Source organism: Aotus nancymaae, unplaced genomic scaffold (genome assembly GCF_030222135.1).
Source record: "Aotus nancymaae isolate 86718 unplaced genomic scaffold, 86718_ANA_hifiasm-v0.15.2.pri h1tg000008l, whole genome shotgun sequence".
Lineage (NCBI taxonomy): Eukaryota > Metazoa > Chordata > Mammalia > Primates > Aotidae > Aotus > Aotus nancymaae.
In genome coordinates, this window is record NW_026988419.1 from 29,656,244 (window position 1) to 29,673,449 (window position 17,206).

At 40.1% G+C, this 17,206-nt stretch overlaps 1 protein-coding gene across 1 annotated transcript in view; it reads right to left on the minus strand.

The window, feature by feature from the left end:
- CD28 (CD28 molecule) overlaps window positions 1-14,049 on the minus strand; it is a 34,610-nt gene extending 20,561 nt beyond the window's left edge. Inside the window, exon 1 of the mRNA XM_012446340.3 lies at window positions 13,908-14,049. Within this exon, the coding sequence (XP_012301763.1) occupies window positions 13,908-13,959 (52 nt within the window). The 5' untranslated portion in view covers window positions 13,960-14,049. The remainder of the gene's footprint in view (window positions 1-13,907) is intronic.
- Window positions 14,050-17,206: the final 3,157 nt, after the last annotated feature.

Genomic DNA, 17,206 nt, shown 5'->3' on the forward strand with positions numbered 1-17,206 from the left:
AGTAACGTTTTAAATCATAAATGGACAAAAAAACAACTTTGTTCATTCAGCAAAACTGAATTTATTTCATGCTCATATCTAGAAAACGTATGTTTCTGAACTTTTTTTGCATCTAATGCTCACATACAAAACATTTTGCTTACAATTTCAAAGACTTCTGGTCACAGATGGATCCCAGATAAGGCCTGCAGACAATATGATCACATCAAATGCATCTTATAAATTATTACTGATGCACAAGTAATAATTATACCATTGAGATCTTCCATTCTAGCTTACCCAAGTGTACAAAAGGGATTGAACATAGACATGAGTCAACACATAAAGTCACTTTTCAGTCTGAACGTCACTAGGAAAATCCTTAACTTCAGGGCTTTGTGAATTACATTTGTTTGTCATGTTTAAGTTGATGATACTCTTATCTTTCCTTTTTTTTTTTTATCGTAGCACCATAGAGAAATAAAATGGCACATAGACACTGGTGAAGTGGAGAGTAAAATCAGCAGCACTCAAGACTGGAATATGTACTGGGAAGCTAAAGAAGCAGAGAGCTGGAATACACATTTAATTAGTGATGTGATTTTCCTCCAGAACTTTAAAGAACTTTATCAGGTTCCATTTATGCACATCATAGACCTTCTTTTGCTAAAAATCAAGTTGTAAGATCCTAATCATCTCGTTTCCTTTTTAAAATTCTGACTGAACAGAATTTAACACGTTAGGTAAGAACTGAAAAAAATGAAAGCTTCTATTTTCAGCCATCTTGCCCTAAGATACTGGTGAGCAAACTGTGTGAAGGTGACGCTGATTTCCCTGGCACAGAAAAGCACCTTCCTCCTGACCACAGAGCTGGTTAAGTTACTGTAACTTTCCTTTGAGTACATTTCCTGTTCGGGCCCAGGATGCCCTTCAGCACGTGACCATCTGACCACTGGCTCCTTTTCTGGCTCTGGAAGGGGAAGGTTCCCCCACAAGATAACCCGGTGGTTGCTCAGGAAACTGTGAGACAAACTGTGCTCGCTGAGAAGAAAGGGGACTCAATAGTCTATGGCTCTGATAACCTTAGCTGGTGGCCTGGCTTCCTTCTGATAAGAGAAAGGAGTACAAAACATTCACCAGACTGTAGCACCTTTCACCATCCTCTTTGAGCTTCATGAGCTACCGTGCTTTGAATGGACCCAGCCTTTATCTCCCAGAAATTCATGTTAAAATGAAAAAATGGCTGGGCGTGGTGACTCACGCTTATAAACCCAGCACTTTGGGAGGCCGAGGTGGGAGGATCACTTAAGGTCTACAGTTCGAGACCAGCCTGGCCAACATGGTAAAACCCAGTCTCTACTAAAAATACAAAAATTAGCCAGGAATGGTGGCAGGTGCCTGTAATGCCAGCCACTCAGGAGGCTGAGGCAGGAAAATCACTTGAACCGAGGAAGTGGAGGTTGCAGTGAGCTGAGATCACGCCACTGCACTCCAGCCTTGGTGACAGAGCAAGACTCCATATCAAAAAAAAAATGAAAAAATGGTAATAATAATGTTAATAATGCAGGTTATGGTTTAAAAATAATTCTGTGGTCATTTCACCTAGTTTTCTGTTGACTATTATCTTGGAACTCTTCCCATTTTCACAAGAAATGAAGATGTAAGGAAAGTCTCTTCACAAAAAAAAGGTGGGGGGCTTTGAATAAGCGTGATAAACCTGCGTATGTAGTTGTCCTCTGGTATCTATGGGGGATTGGTTCCAGGACCCCTGCAGATACCAAAATCCATGGATGCTCAAGTCATGCAGTTGTTGGTTTTCTGTATCCATAGATTCTGCATCCCACAAATACTGTTTTTGATCCATGTTTGATTGAATCCACAGATGCATAACCCATAGATATGGAGGACCAACTATACATTTTCTTGTTCAAGATCCCAAATGAAAACAGATGGCATGCACAAATTTGGGCAAGAGTAGAGGGTTGTATGAAAGGACTGTTGGCAAAGGTGTGGTGACAGCAGAACCAAAAGGAGTACTGCCAGAGCCTGTGACTTGCAGCAGCAGAATTATGACCACCGTGAGGTCTAAAGAAGCCAGGGGAGAGTAAAGGTACCAGAACCAGAAGGAAAGAGAGTTGTGTAGAGGAGGCCACCATGACAGAAGCCATGACTTCCATCAAGGGAAGCAGACCAAGCAACCAGCCTTAGCCAAGATTGTGTATGTCACAACTGTCAGTTATATCAAGCACATCAACTCTTCTTGACAGAAAGTATGGCTTTAAAACAAAATCTAAAGAGATTTTAGTTCAAACAAGGACAAATTATTATAGGTAACAATAGAAGTAGAATCCTGATTAATAAATATACTAAAGGCCTGGCACAGTGGATCACACATGTAAGCCTAGCACTGTGAAAGGCTGAGGCAGGTGGATAGCTTGAGCCCAGGAATTGGAGACTAGCTTGGGAAACATGACCAGACCCCATCTCTACAAAAAATACAAAAATTAGCTGGGTGTAGGCATACCTGGGTGTGGTGGCATGTGCCTGTAGTCCCAGCTACTTGGGAGGCTGAGGTGGGAGGATCACTTGAGCCCAGGAGGTCAAGGCTGCAGTGAGTGGTGATTGCACCACTGCACTCCAGCCTGAGCAACAAAGTGAGACCGCATCTCAAATAAATAAATAATTTACTAAACAAGTTGCTTTTGGTCAGCACTAATCTAGGCCCACCTTAAAGCTTTATTTGTCTTCTTACACAGGCGGACACTATAACGGAGAGGACTTGTCCTTGTCCTTTTAAAAAATTATTGTGGGCTGGGTGTGGTGGCTTATGCCGATAATCCCAGCACTTTGGGAGTCCGAGGGGGATGGATCAACGAGGTCAGGAGTTCAAGACAAGCCTGACCAAGATGGTGAAACCCTGTCTCTACTAAAAATACAAAAATTAGTTGGGCGTGGTGGCAGCCACCTGTGATCCCAGCTACTTGGGAGGCTGAGGCAGAGAACTGCATAAACCTGGAAGGCGGACAGTGCAGTGAGCCGAGATTGTGTGACTGCACTCCAGCCTGGGGACAGTGAGACTCCATTTCAAAAAAAAAAAAAAACTGTGCTACATGTAACTGTCAGAAAGTAACTCAAAGGTCAGATAGTTCAGTAGCAAAAAGTTCCATCTGAGCACCAAGACCTAAGGTGTTCATTTTTGAGAGGGAAAAGTTATCAAAAACAATCAATGAGTACTTTCTGAAAAGAAATTTTGATGTGTCAGAGAATTGTTCTTCGGTAGTCTGACTTCTGCTCTGACAGCGTCATTCATTCAGTCATTCATCAAACAAGTAAGGGACCTAATGTGCTTGGTTCTTAGGAGATGGGAAAATGTAAAAGACAGAGCTGTTTTATCCTACTGTTTCATCCTAGGAGAAATCCTAAGGCAGGTACACAATCACCTACTCTCCAAAGCCATCTGTGGTACATGAACCCTATAAAGGGTCATTGATAGTCACATGAAAGAGGTCTTGTTTCCTGACAGGATGATTCTGGAGGCTTTTGTTGAGACTTGGCATTTAGCTGGAACACAAGGTATGGGGGAAATTTAGACAGGTTAAGATTTGAGGGTTTATTGGGGACTGGCAGAGCATTCTGTTTATGTAGGAGGGAAACAGATGAAGATGGCTGATACCAGTCATGGGGAGCCTTAAATGCCAAGAAAAGGCACATGGATTTTACCAGAAAGGCCACGGGAGATGCTGAAGTTGTCTGAGTTGAGAATGATGTGGTACATGCTGCTTTGGGAAGGTTAGCACAGCCTTGAGGAGTGCAGCAAGCAATCTTGGCTGCCCTTGGCTTTGAGCAAGGTAAGAGCTGAGGCAGAGACCAATCAGGAGGTTGATGCAATAGGACTGATGTAAGTTCATGAGGCCTGAGCTGCAGAGGTGGAAGCTGGTATGAAAGGGTCAGATAAGCTATCGGTGCTTAGTTTTACAGACTGATGGTGAACAGGAATGGAAACTGACATGGAGTTCATGTGCTGGACAAGAGTGTGAGTGGAGGCACCTGACAAAATGAAGTAAGTTAAGAGGAAATTTGTTCATCCTGAAGGAAAGATCTAGAAGGAGTTAGAAGTATAGGACTAGAGTTTGAGGAAGCCAGTCAGGGACAGAAATGCATATTGGGAAGTTCATATGTGTTAGGATAACAATTAATATTAAAATTGCTAAAAACCATCACCTGCGCTGTAATCCACCCTTACCACTCAGAGACACCACCCAGCAATGCAAGATGTGAATTCTCTGGGACCAAAACTTACTAAACTCAAAGCAACATAAACTCAGGTGCAGCGTGACCCAGTCCCTACCGTTCACAGGTCAGGTCTGCAATTTTCCTCTGGTCTCCTAATGGTAGAAGGACAATCGAAGGGGACAATATAGGAAGAGCACCTTAACTTACATGAAAGTGGAACACATACCAAAGCCACCATACAACTTTCCAAAATCAAATCTTACTGTCCTAAAATGTTGCCTGTAGTCCAAATAGGAGGTAACCAGGGAATTACGGCTTTCTGTACATATATATTATTATAGTAATTCAGTTAATGGATCAAAAGAAAACCCACAGGTATAAAGAGACTTCCTTTATTAATGTATTGTTTTCTAAATATATGTTTTAGTCTAGTAACCAAATTTGAGAACCATATTTTCCTCCTGAGCCTCATTCAAAACAACTCTGTAATGAAGACAACAGTATATTTTTCCTGTCTGTTCTCTTCTGCCTAAATCACCTATCTCTGAAGAGTCTGCTCAGGATCACCTTGTCATATACAGAACCTCCCAGGTAAATGTCATGGCCTGGAAGTTTAAATAATTACCATGTTGGACCCTAACATTGCATAAGAAAATAGGAGACAGCAAAAGCAGCATTGCCCCCTCAAAGTCCAGCAGTCATTTCTAAACACATTAGCGTCTAGGATCCTAGTTAGCAATTCCTGCAAGAGATTTCAGAGATGGCTGGTTTGTAATTCCTTGTATTTGTTCTGTCAGGTCATAAGAACATCCACATAGGGGTGGGGTGGTTGAGTCACCTTGTTAGAGCTGATGAAAGTTAGATTTTTTTTAAAATTCCACTTCAGAAGCATTTTTAAGTCAGAAAGTAGACCTGAGATATCCTCCACCTCAAACCCTTCATGTATCAGATGAAGAAACCAACACCTAGAAAAGTTCTGTCACAATGTGACAGACTAATACTCCTAATCACATCCCCCAACTTGAGAAATCCTTGGGATTAGTTTTTGAGTTTGAAAAAAGAGAGAGTAAAAGAATAGCAGACTGGCCTCCCAAAACCCAAGGTCAAGCAACCATATCCTTGTTCCAAAACACACAGGGAGATGCTAAGATTAACATCCCTGACTGGAAACTGGAGCCCTGCCCATAATGTTGGGCAGGGTTGGTTTGAACCCTGTGACCCTGTGATCTCAGCCATGAGCTGAGGTCAAGCCTAGCCATAGTGCGCATTGTTGAGGACTCAAGCAAGAATTTAAAGTACACATGGTCTAAGTCTTCAGAGTCAAGGTGTGTATTACCCAGGTGCCCTTATTGACATAGGTTTAACATTATGACCTACTCTGAGAGGTTTGTTTTTAACCTCAGGTTTACTAGTATAGAATCACTCATCTACCCTAGCTTCATTCTAACTTATCTCTGCCCCAATAAATCTCTTCTTTTCCTCCCCATCTTCTTAGAGATTTGTCCTCCTCTCTCTAATACGCCTATCTCCCATGCAACAAATTTCCCTCTCCATCTCCTTGAGAAAACTGCCCCCACCCTCTTTTTTCCCTTTCCCTCCTCCTCCTTTCTTTGTTAATAATAGCCTTCTTGGCCAGGTACGGTGATTCACGCTGTAATCCCAGTACTTTGGGAGGCCGAGGAGGGCAGATCACGAGGTCAAGAAATTGAGATCATCCCGGCCAACACTATCTCTACTAAGAAATACAAAAATTAGCAGGGCATGGTGGCACACACCTATAGTCCCAGCTACTCTGGAGGCTGAGGCAGGAGAATTGCTTGAACCCGGGAGGCGGAGGTTACAGTAAGCCGAGATTGCGCCACTGCACTCCAGCCTGGCGCCTGGCGACAGAGCAAGACTCTGTCTCAAAAAAAAAAAAAAAAAAATAGCTTTCTTTACCCTCCAGCCCTGCAATACTGCCCTCACTACACACACACACACACACACACACACACACACACACTCTCAGGGTCACTTGACTCCTTCTACATGTCAAACATACTTAAGTCACTCAGCCAGTTGCAAACATTTATTATTACATGTACAAAATACCATAGTAGACATTTTAGGTGATATAAGTTCCTAATTGTCTTCACCTTATCTATTTCCTCTCCTTTTCACTGTCTCTGTTTTGCCCCCCTCCACTTTTTCTTAACCCTGTCTTTCTTCTCCGTGTCTCTGCCTAAACTCAAAAGTCCCACCTGGCCTCCTTTCAGCCAAATCCCAAGCTGTTATTCTCTCCTCTTTCCCTCCTACATTTAATGCTATTAGCCACCACCTCTTTGAAACTCTTTCCCCTGTTAGCTTTAGTGACACTCCACTAGCCTCACTGTCCCCGTCCCCCGCCTCTCTAACCACTTTCTCTCTCCTTCACTAGCTAATCATCCTTTTCAGCTGACTCCCATCACAGCCAGTTTCCAGATTGAGCTCCACCCTCTGCTTTTCCACTGTTATGCCCTCTCCTTTCGACTCACCACCTATTCCCATAACTTTAGCTTCATTCCAAAGATAAGGATTCCGAAATATTTTCTTCTTACCCAGCCCATTACTCCAAAATTACTTGAAAATAAAGTTTGAACTTCTGAGATCAGTATTCAATCCTTTGCTTAACTGGATTCTCCCCTACTTCTCCATGCCCTCACACATTCAGACTTGCATCTGTTCTGAGAGCATGAACCAGTATTCCTGATTTAACTTCTATATTAATCCAGTTTCTCTTCCCTGAAACAACACAGCGTTAGTAAGAACATGAACCCTGGAGTAGGGTCATCAGGATTTATATACTTAGTAGCTTTGTGACCATAAGCAAGATGCTCTACTCGCTCTGTGCTTCAGTTTCCCCATCTATGAAATAGTATAATCATAGTGATCCAATCATAGTAACTACTTCATAGGACTTGGGGGAAGATTAGATGATTTAATACAGGGAAAGCCAGGCAGAATAGTACCTGGCACATTATAAGTGCAAAATAAATGTTAGCTAGCAATTATTATTAATAGCAACATTCATTCAAATCTTGTCTACTGGCCAGTCTAATTCCCAACACTTCATAAAGACTTACCTTTCTACATTAATCTTACCAGATTTATTTTATGTATTTATATATATATTTTATGCTTCCTCATTTTGTTACTAATTCATTCATTTCCTTCTTCAACAAATATTTATTGAGTAACTGCATGCTTATAGCATTGTGCCTAATACAGAGGTTATAAGAATGAATAAGACATGATTCTGCCCTGAAGGAGTTCATAGTCTAGTGGAAAAGAAAATAGATGTGTCAATATACAATAATAATCTGGAGAAACTTGAGAGGGAAAGAGGTCCCTCTCTTTGCCATGTAGGATCTCAGAGAAGGCTTCTTCAGGTAAGAGGTGTAGAGGACATTTGAGATTATAAAAATAATGTATGCAAAGTAAGTCATTAAGCCATCAAATAGCATGATGAGATAGGGATTGCAAAGTGTTATCATTTATCTGTTTCCAGATGTTACATCCTCCTGTTACATATAATCTACTCAACTAAATCATAGAGGCCGTAAAAGCAGAAAGAACTCGATTAACTACATAATTACTTGTACTACATAATACTTGTGTACTGCCTTTATTTTTCTTTTTTGTTTGTTTGGTTTTTTTTTTAGATGGAATCTCGCTCTGTCACCCAGGCTGGAGTCCATTGGCACAATCTCCGCTCACTGCAACCTCCACCTCCCGGGTTCAAGCAATTCTCCTGCCTCAGCCTCCCAAGTAGCTGGGATTACAGGTGTGCACCACCATGCCCAACTAATTTTTGTATTTTTCATAGAGATGGGGTTTCGCCATGTTGGCCAGGCTGGTCTCAAACTCCTGACCTCAGGTGATCCATCTGCCTTGGCCTCCCAAAGTGCTGAGATTACAGGCATGAGCCACCATGCCCGGCCTATATTTCTTTTCATATTTTCTCAGACTCCAGTGGAGATTAAAATATGAGAAGTTTAATAAATATTTGTTAAGTTGAGCTACACCTCTATCAGAACTCCTCTTCCAAGACCAAAATAATCAGTGCATGGGTGGTTCAGTGGTAGAATTCTCGCTTGCCAAGACCAAAATAAAGGCTGAAGTATCCAGGAGACACTTCTTCAAGGAGGTGGAACTTTCACCAAAAGAGTAGATACATGGTGGACTGTGAGCCAATGAGGTGATTCAGATGCTGCAGAAATGAGCTCACAATTAGATCAAAGGTCAAAGTGAATTATGATTGAGTAATTCTGAATGACACCATCAGGAACCATTAACCTGGTTATATTGTCAGCCAGAGTCCCCAAGACAATGAAGATGATGACAAAGAAAAAGATGACAGTAATGGTGATGCAGAGATAAGGGAGCAGCTCAAAGTTAAGTAAGAAATTCTTCACCACCTCGTAGTTTCTCTTCCAGCAATAAAAACAGAAGCACATATAACCTGCATGATGACACCAGACTACATAAACATGCCCTTGAAATTAACATTGATTAATGAGGTCAAAGAAGTGTAAACTCCATTTCCAAGCTTCTACCAAATGACTGAGTAGTTCTTGATTCTATCCAGTGCACTTCTCCTCTAGTATTTGGAGCCATCAAAATAAGATTAACAAGGGAAAAGTTAGACCCTTGCATGCAACCACCTCTCTATAGGGCCTGGGTAACCTTCCCCCCAGCTTCAGGCACCAATTCTCATGCCATAGTTATCAGACTCAAAGCTCTGAGTGAATTGTCTTGTTTTTTTTTTTTTTTATTTTTGGTGCTAACACCCTGTCATTGTTCAAAAACGGTCACAGAAATCACTGTAAAAGAGACACATCTTAACACACCTTAACCAGAGACCCGTTCATTCAGTCACAAAACCACCCTGATGTCATTTTTCCAGATGCTCAGCTAAACTATCAACTGACAAGAAAAGTTCCAGCCTCTGTGCTGTTCCATAAATAATAAATTTCTTGAAGAAAAAGGCAAACAAAAATTTAACCAACATGAAAAAGAGAAAAAGATTCTATCCCTTGCCATGACCTGCTGGGAAACAATTATGCTTTGAAAATGTGTCTGTCCTCTGATTTTCAGACAACAAAGTCTGAAATGAATTGTGTCTCCTCATCAGTGACTACGCTAGTGAATAAAGGGCTTTTATGCTAGAGATGATAAACCACAAATAAAATTTTCTTCTGGGATGTTGGTGGCAGTAAAAATTTTCATTTTGTAAATGTCAGCACACTGAATTCAGGAAATACTTGGAGGAAGATATCCACACAAGATAAAAGCCAAATGGTAATTATATGGCATTTCTCCACCTTGAAAAAAAAGAATAAAGACGTTAAAAAGGAGGAGGGTCTATGTCTTAAAGAAGGGAAGGCAGCGAGATCCTCTCCCCACCCATAGTAAAAGTTTGAATGTGAGAGCTTTGGAGTTAAAATCACAGATTCATTTAAATTTCTAATCTAACTGTAGCAATGACTCATTTCATTTCCTGGTATTTATATATTGATATTAATTTTACAGTCCTTGCTGTAAATGACCTTGCTGGATGATTGCCTTAAAAAACAGTGTGTTAGCTGGGCCCAGTGGCTCATGCCTGTAATCCCAGAACTTTGGGAGGCCAAGGTGGGCATATCACTTGAAGTCAGGAGTTCGAGACCAGCCTAGCTAACCTAGTGATCTACTAAAAATAAAAAAAAATTAGCCAGGCCTGGTGGCAGGCGCCTGTAATCCCAGCAACTCGAGAAGCTGAGGCAGGAGAATTGCTTGAACCCTGGAGGCGGAGATTGCAGTGTGCCGAGATTGCACCACTACACTCCAGCCTGGGTGACAGAGTGAGACACATCTCTCTCTCTCACACACACACACACACACACACACACACACACACACAAACAGTGTGTTAATTAGGGCATGGTAGTAGAGAAAAACAAATCCTTAAGCAATGTCTATATCTTTGAAATATTAATCAAATTTACTTGAAATGACAAAAACATCCAATTTCTTTTAACAGAAAAACTGGTCACAGCGCATTGGAAATCATGTAAATATGGCAATCTGTTGTTTTTTTTATGTTCATTTTTTCACCTTACTTTCCCAAGCCCAGCCTTGGAGCAACACTTAACTGTGAGAAACAATCCAGTGGAATGGTAAAAGAAAAATTAAATTAAAAAGTTAAAAAAGAAAGAAAGAGGAGAGAAACTGAGAAACAAATTACTTCTTCTTTCTGGAGTCATTTGCTGAAGACTAAAAATAAAGTTTTTAATTATGTTGCTTTGCTGATGACTTTTTATTAAATGTCAGTTATTTTCCTGCCTTCTGTGCCTCTCTCAGAAAAATAAGTGCTGAGGGGAAGGCATTGGAGTAATTAGCTGTGTCCAAACTGGCAATTTTTACAGTTTTTTGCCAAAGTTTTGGAGAAATGAAAAGGAATGATCTCATGGAAAAATAAATGGTGTTATGCTAATTTTCCTCTTGATACTGGATGATTAGGCTTGTTAAAAAATAGTCAATATAACCTGAAACATGTGACCGATGCCATGTATTTTGTGCATATTATCCTTCTATCATCAATCCCAGATCATTTCCCTTTTAAGGGCCTGTAGTTCTGGGCTGGACTCATATCCCAAAGTCCAGCAAAATCCTCTCTGTGGATCTCAGTTGCACAATTATCCAAGTCTAGTAGAAAACATGCAAAGGGCTTGTCTAAGTTAAGGTTTCCTCACTCTCCCTAAATCATACTTCTTTAATTTAGCTGTAAGTATCTCTCTACACTATCATCCAAATCATAAGGAATCAGGTTAGACTTAACCTTTATAGAATAAATATTTTAAGCTATGCTATGAACAAATAAGTTGCATTATTAGATTAATGGAAAAAGAAACTATTCTTTATATGCATGCAGGCACACAGGGGCGCAAACAGACACACATCTCAACACAGGTATAACAGTGGTTTCTCAGACCTAGGCAGGACAATTACACTTTGACCAGAGAATTTCCTTATCTATAATTTCTTAATGGAAAGTAAATACAGAGAAAGGGAAAGCACACAAGAAACTTTGCACCATTTGATTAGAATGGATCATAATTTTTTTTTTTTTTTTTTTTTGGTTCTGTTGCCCAGGCTGGAGTGCAGGGGTGCCATCTCAGCTCACCGCAACCTCTGCCTCCCAGGTTCAAGCAGTTCTCCTGCCTCAGCTTCCCAAGTAGCTGGGATTACAGCTGTGTGCCACCACATGTAGCTAATTTTTTTGCATTTTTAGTAGACACGGGGTTTCACCATGTTGGCCTGGCTGGTCTCCAACTCCTGACTTCAAGTGATGCACCCGCCTCGCCCTCCCAGAGAGCTGGGATTACAGGCGTGAGCCACCGTGCCTGGCCGGATCATACATTTTTTGTGTTATCATTATTTTCTTGCTTAAAAGTTTTCTTACTGGAAAAGACTGTGTAAAAGTGTCCCCTTCACTCCCATCCCTTTCCTTCTTTATTAGATAGCTACTCAGTATCTAATGCTAAAAGGTATTGGGAAAGTGAATTGGCATTTGAAAAGTAAATATATCTCAAAGTAGAAAACAAAGACCCTACGTGTGTGAACTCTCCAACCGCTTAGCTAGCTAGCCCTCTTTTAGTAAACTTTCTAAAGAAAACGTACAAAGCTTTGAGTCTTACCAAAAACTTTTCAAAAGACAGTGAAAAAGTGGATGACAGATAAGTGTTCACAAAGCACAGCAGAAAAGTGTTTAGTGTACAAGTACCAGTGTTAAATAGTTTTCAGTCAGGGTAGACTTCCCTTGACTGTCTAACAAATTAAGAAATTTTAACTATTTACTTTAAAATAAGTTTGAGAGATCCCTTAAAAATAAGGTAAAATAAATATTTACTTTAAAATAAGTTTGAGGGGTCTCTGGGGAATGGAGACAGCAAACCACCATGGCATGTGTGTACCTATGCAACAATCCTGCAAGATCTGCACATGTACTACAGAACATAAAGTACAATGAAAACTTAAATAAATAATTAAATAAATAAATAAGGTTTAGACCTTTTAAGATAAATTTTAAAGACTCTTAAGAATATATTTGGTAGCTGTAAATGCTTGGTACCAGATAAGAGAATACCTTATCTCATTGCCAACTCATGTCTTTCATTATATCAACGCGTTTTATAAATATACACAATTTGTGCTCATTGGTACATCAGGCCGTAAAATAAATGGGTATATATGTAATTACTGTACCAAGAGATTGAGGAATCATACTCTTTGGGCTATATACGCTTAATGTTTAAGAATAACACCAAATAATGCAGTACAGGAACTGCCAAAATAAATAAGAAAGAAAACTAAAGATACTGGCTTTTCCATGTATCTTTCAGGGAAAAATAATTGTCCTTATTTAAGCATGACTATTGACCCCTATCAGTCCAGTTTTTGAGCCAAGCGGGGACCTTTTTCTAACTCTGAGAACAAGTTGAAAGAACATCTTACTCCAGCCCACCAAAGTAACAAGTTCTTTCTGTTAGGAATTGCGATTGTGATTTTCTGAAGTTAATTTAACCATGGATTTACCTGGGTCCATGAAATTAAAATCACAGCATGTTAGATGGAATGGCATAATAATCAACAGCACCGGCTCTGGAGTCAGACTAAGGTAATTCAGACCCTGTCTCCAAGAGCTGCCACCTGTACATCCCTGGGAAAATTCCCTTAACGTGCCCACCCCTCAGTCTCTTCACCTGAAATGAAGTTAACTGTAATATCTACCTCCTAGTTATGAGAACTGTGTGCTGCTCAAAGTGCAAGATATATTATCCTCCTCATCATCTTCATTGGGAACTTAACGAATTTTAATCTAAGAAAATAGATTTTGGCTGATTATAAAAGAAAACTAATTTATTAATATTGGTACTGTAGCAGCTTCTGTGGCGACTCCAGGATTCACTTTGGAACTCATTCAATTCGGGTAGATACAGTAATTACAATTCGCATTTATCTTGAGAGCCAAGCACTGACTGAGTGAATCCATTCACATGGATTATTTCCTTTTATCCTCACAATGACTTTGAGGTGAGGTTTATTATCATTCCCACTTTACAGATAAGGAAACTGAGGTTTAGAGAGCTTAAATTGTAGCCTAAGTTTAGCTAGTGAGAATTGGCCCTGTGGTAGGAACACAGACAGCCTAAATCCAGAACTTCCAGAACCAATCTACTTACGGCAGCTCTCTTAAATTAAAAAAAAAAAAAGAAGAAAAAGAAAGAAACTATATATAAATTAAAAATTCTTGGCTGGGTGTGGTGGCCCATGCCTGTAATCCCAACACTTTGAGAGGCAGAGGCAGATGGATTGCTTGAGCTCAGGAGTTCAAGACCAACCTGGGCAACATAGTGAAACCCTGTCTCAATGTAAAAAATAATAATAATAATAAATTCTTGGGACACTATCAACTGATTGCTAGAAAAATATCATTTATTTCCAAGGGACTTTTGTTAAGAGACTATATTGTAGTCTGAGAATCAGTGAGTTTCAAAATAACACATTGCCATATTACAGCAAAACTACAGTTCAAATGTTCAAATTTCATACATTATTAGAAGTTTAAAATAAACCAAGCCAACTGCAAGACCTCAAATAAAATTTAGAGAAGGAAAGATATTAAAATTGTTTACCTGTTGCTTGAATTGAGGGGAATAAGTTGAGAACCAAGAGCAGCCTGAGCATCTTTGTCCTGACGATGGGCTAGGGTTCCAGCCCCTCCTCCTTGAGGAACCTGCAGTGTGAGGGGAACTGAAAGACGCATCTGCCAAGGCCTGACAGTCTCCGTCATCCACGGCCACCACCACTGCCACCATCCCCTTAGGGCACATGATCAGGGGACTCAAACCACAAGGCATCCTGACTGCAGCATTTCACACAGGATATAACATTGTTTTGATGACTTTAGACTTTTACTTCTGTTTATAAAGACCTTTTTATTCTGTCACTGAAAAATAGTGGGTCACTACATGATGGGCTCATGGGAATTATTCTTTATTAATGGATATCAGAGTTGTGGAAAAGGGGTGCTTGAAATCCAGGAGAGATTAAAGGGGAGACAAAGCGTTCCTAAGATAGAATAGGCTGGGAGTGGTGGCTCACGCCTGTCATCCCAGCAATTTGGAGGCCAAAGCAGGTGGATCACTTGAGGCCAGGAGCTTGAGACCAACCTGGCCAACCTGGTGAAACCCCATCTCCACTAAAAATACAAAAAATTAGCCAGGCATGGTGGGGGGTGCCTGTAATCCCAGCTACTAGGGAGGCTGAGGCAGGAGAATCACTAGAACATAGGACGTGGAGGTTGTCATGAGCCGAGATCATGCCACTGCACTCCAACCAGGGTGACAGAATGAAACCCATCCCCCAAAAAAAAAAAAATGAATGAATGAAGTCTCTCACAGAGGAGAGATTTTCATAGGATGGGGACAGGTTGTGTCGAAAAGACAATGGTAAGAACTCTATTGAGGAATTGTGAAACGTCTGGATAAATGTTTAAAGAAGTTATAAATATTAGGAATGTGACATTTGTGTGGGACATAAGGTAGCCCTCTGGAGCTTTTGGCACACAGTGCTTGATTTATGTCAAGCTTCCTCCAACTCACTTCTAGGAACTTTACAAAATCCATCCCACTTGCAAGCAACCAGCCAGCTGAGTATCTGGAGGAGGCTCCCTAAGCTAAGGGAACATCAAAACAACACTGTATGTTCTTAGCAGGACGGTACGGCAACCAAAAGCCCCTTAGCAGCTCATGCTCTCTATGTCCCTCAAGGTTAAGTAATAGGGCACAAAAGGAGGTGGCTCCGTGGCAGGATTTCTGAGACTCATAACCACTCCTCTGCACTCTGCTTCAACTCTCAGGCCCTTTGCAGAGAAAGTTATTCCACCAGCATGGCCAACTGCTCTCCTCTTCTGGTACTCAATGACTTCCTCAAAACTTTTCCAGTAATTTTTTTCTTCTTTCTTGATAATCTAAGCTTTTTGTAACTATTCTAGCTGGGGGTTTTGTGTATGTGGGGTTTTTTTTTTTTTTTAAGATAACTTGTGGCTGGGCACGGTGGCTCATGCCTGTAATCCCAGCACATTGGGAGGCCAAGGTGGGTGGATCACGAGGTCAAGAGATCGAAACCATCCTGGCCAACATGCTGAAACCCCGTCTCTACTAGAAATACAAAAATTAGCTGGGCGTGGTGGCACGCGCCTCTGGTCCCAGCTACTGGAGAGGCTGAGGCAGAAGAATCGCTTGAACCCAGGAGGCGGAGATTGCAGTGAGCCGAGATTGGCCACTGCACTCCAGCCTGGCGACAGAGTAAGACTCCATCTCAAAAAAAAAAGAAAAGATAACTTGTATCGCTTTTTATTCTGACTATAAAATTAAGACATATTTCATAGAGAATGTTTAGAAAAATTATAAACATTAAAACAAGATTCATCCATAATCTTACCACCCTAATATAAACACTGCTACTTTTCTAGTCCACTGCCTTGCATCTGTCTATTAAGATTTTTAAATATTTAATATCATGTTTTACTTATAATTTTCAACAGATATGTACTATTATCTGTTATATCTTGAACATTTTCCCATGTCATTTAAGTATTCTTTGTAAACATCATTTGTAATTGATGCATAATATTCCATTATATAATTATATCACAAATTCTTTAAAAAAACCCCTAGGGTTGTTACCTTTTTTTTCTTTGCTATTTTAAAGTACTATAGTCAAACTATCTGATGACCTAGTTGTAAGAGGAGGCAGGCTTCATGTCCCTCCCTCCTGATCTGATAAATGACAGATCAAAACTATTTCCTCTCCTGGTAGACCTTCTTTGTTCACAGTTCAATTTTCTCACAGACATAGACTTTGTGAACCTCCTTAACACATCTTTCTGCCCTTTGGAGAAATTTGTCCTTGGAATGATTCACTCACACTTCTGAACTGTAGGTAAGTGCCAAAACCATGCTCTAAGTCCTGGAGAAGATTCATTTCTAAAATTCTCCTCAGCCATCCTGGCTCTGACCCTCCATCCAGTTAGGGGAACCCATGCCTTACCCAGGGCCTGATGTCTATCTGGGAAAAATTTACAGATGGCAAGGTGACCTTTTCTAAAAGGTCATCCCTATTCCAGAGCCAACAGCCTTCCTAGATCTTAGAACAAGATGCTCTGAGACTCATTATATAGGCTGAGAATAGATGCAGTAGAAACAAAGATGCCCAGTAGTTTTCTATGATCAACAACAAAAGGCTAAGGAGTAAGTTAATAACTGTCTTCAAGCATATTAAAGATGACTATAAAGCATCTAGTTAATATTACATAAATAGTAATCAGGTGAAACTTAGCTGAAAAGAAACAGTTCACTCATTTGGTCTAACTCCTTTATCTTGCAAGTTCAGTTGACTTATATGAATTCACAAAACAATAATTAAGTATAATTGGCCTTATTATTTGACCAGTCATATTTGATTTTCATTCCATATAATAAAAAGAAACACAAACTTTGACAGTTGCCTCCCTTTGTTTTAACATGTATGACCCTAAAGAGGCAAATCCTTACACATTTGCTTGTGAAATCCAATGGCATTCACATATACCAAGAGTAAGAAATGACAGGGATAAAATAAGAAACTTAAGCCCATCAATATACAGGATACTGAGACCCTACTACATTTTCAGTAAAAACAATGGCTAGCATTTCCATACCAAGAACTTTACATTCCAGACCTCATTTAATACACAACCTGTGAGGAAAATTATTATTATTATCCTGTTTTACATATGAGAAAACTGATCTGAGGCAGGGTTAAGAATTATCAGAACAAAATAATGTCATTTTTCACAGAATTAGAAAAAGCAATCTTAAAACTCTTATGAAACCAAAAAGAACCTGAATAGCCAAAGCAATACTAAGTAAAAAGAACAAAGCTTAAGGCA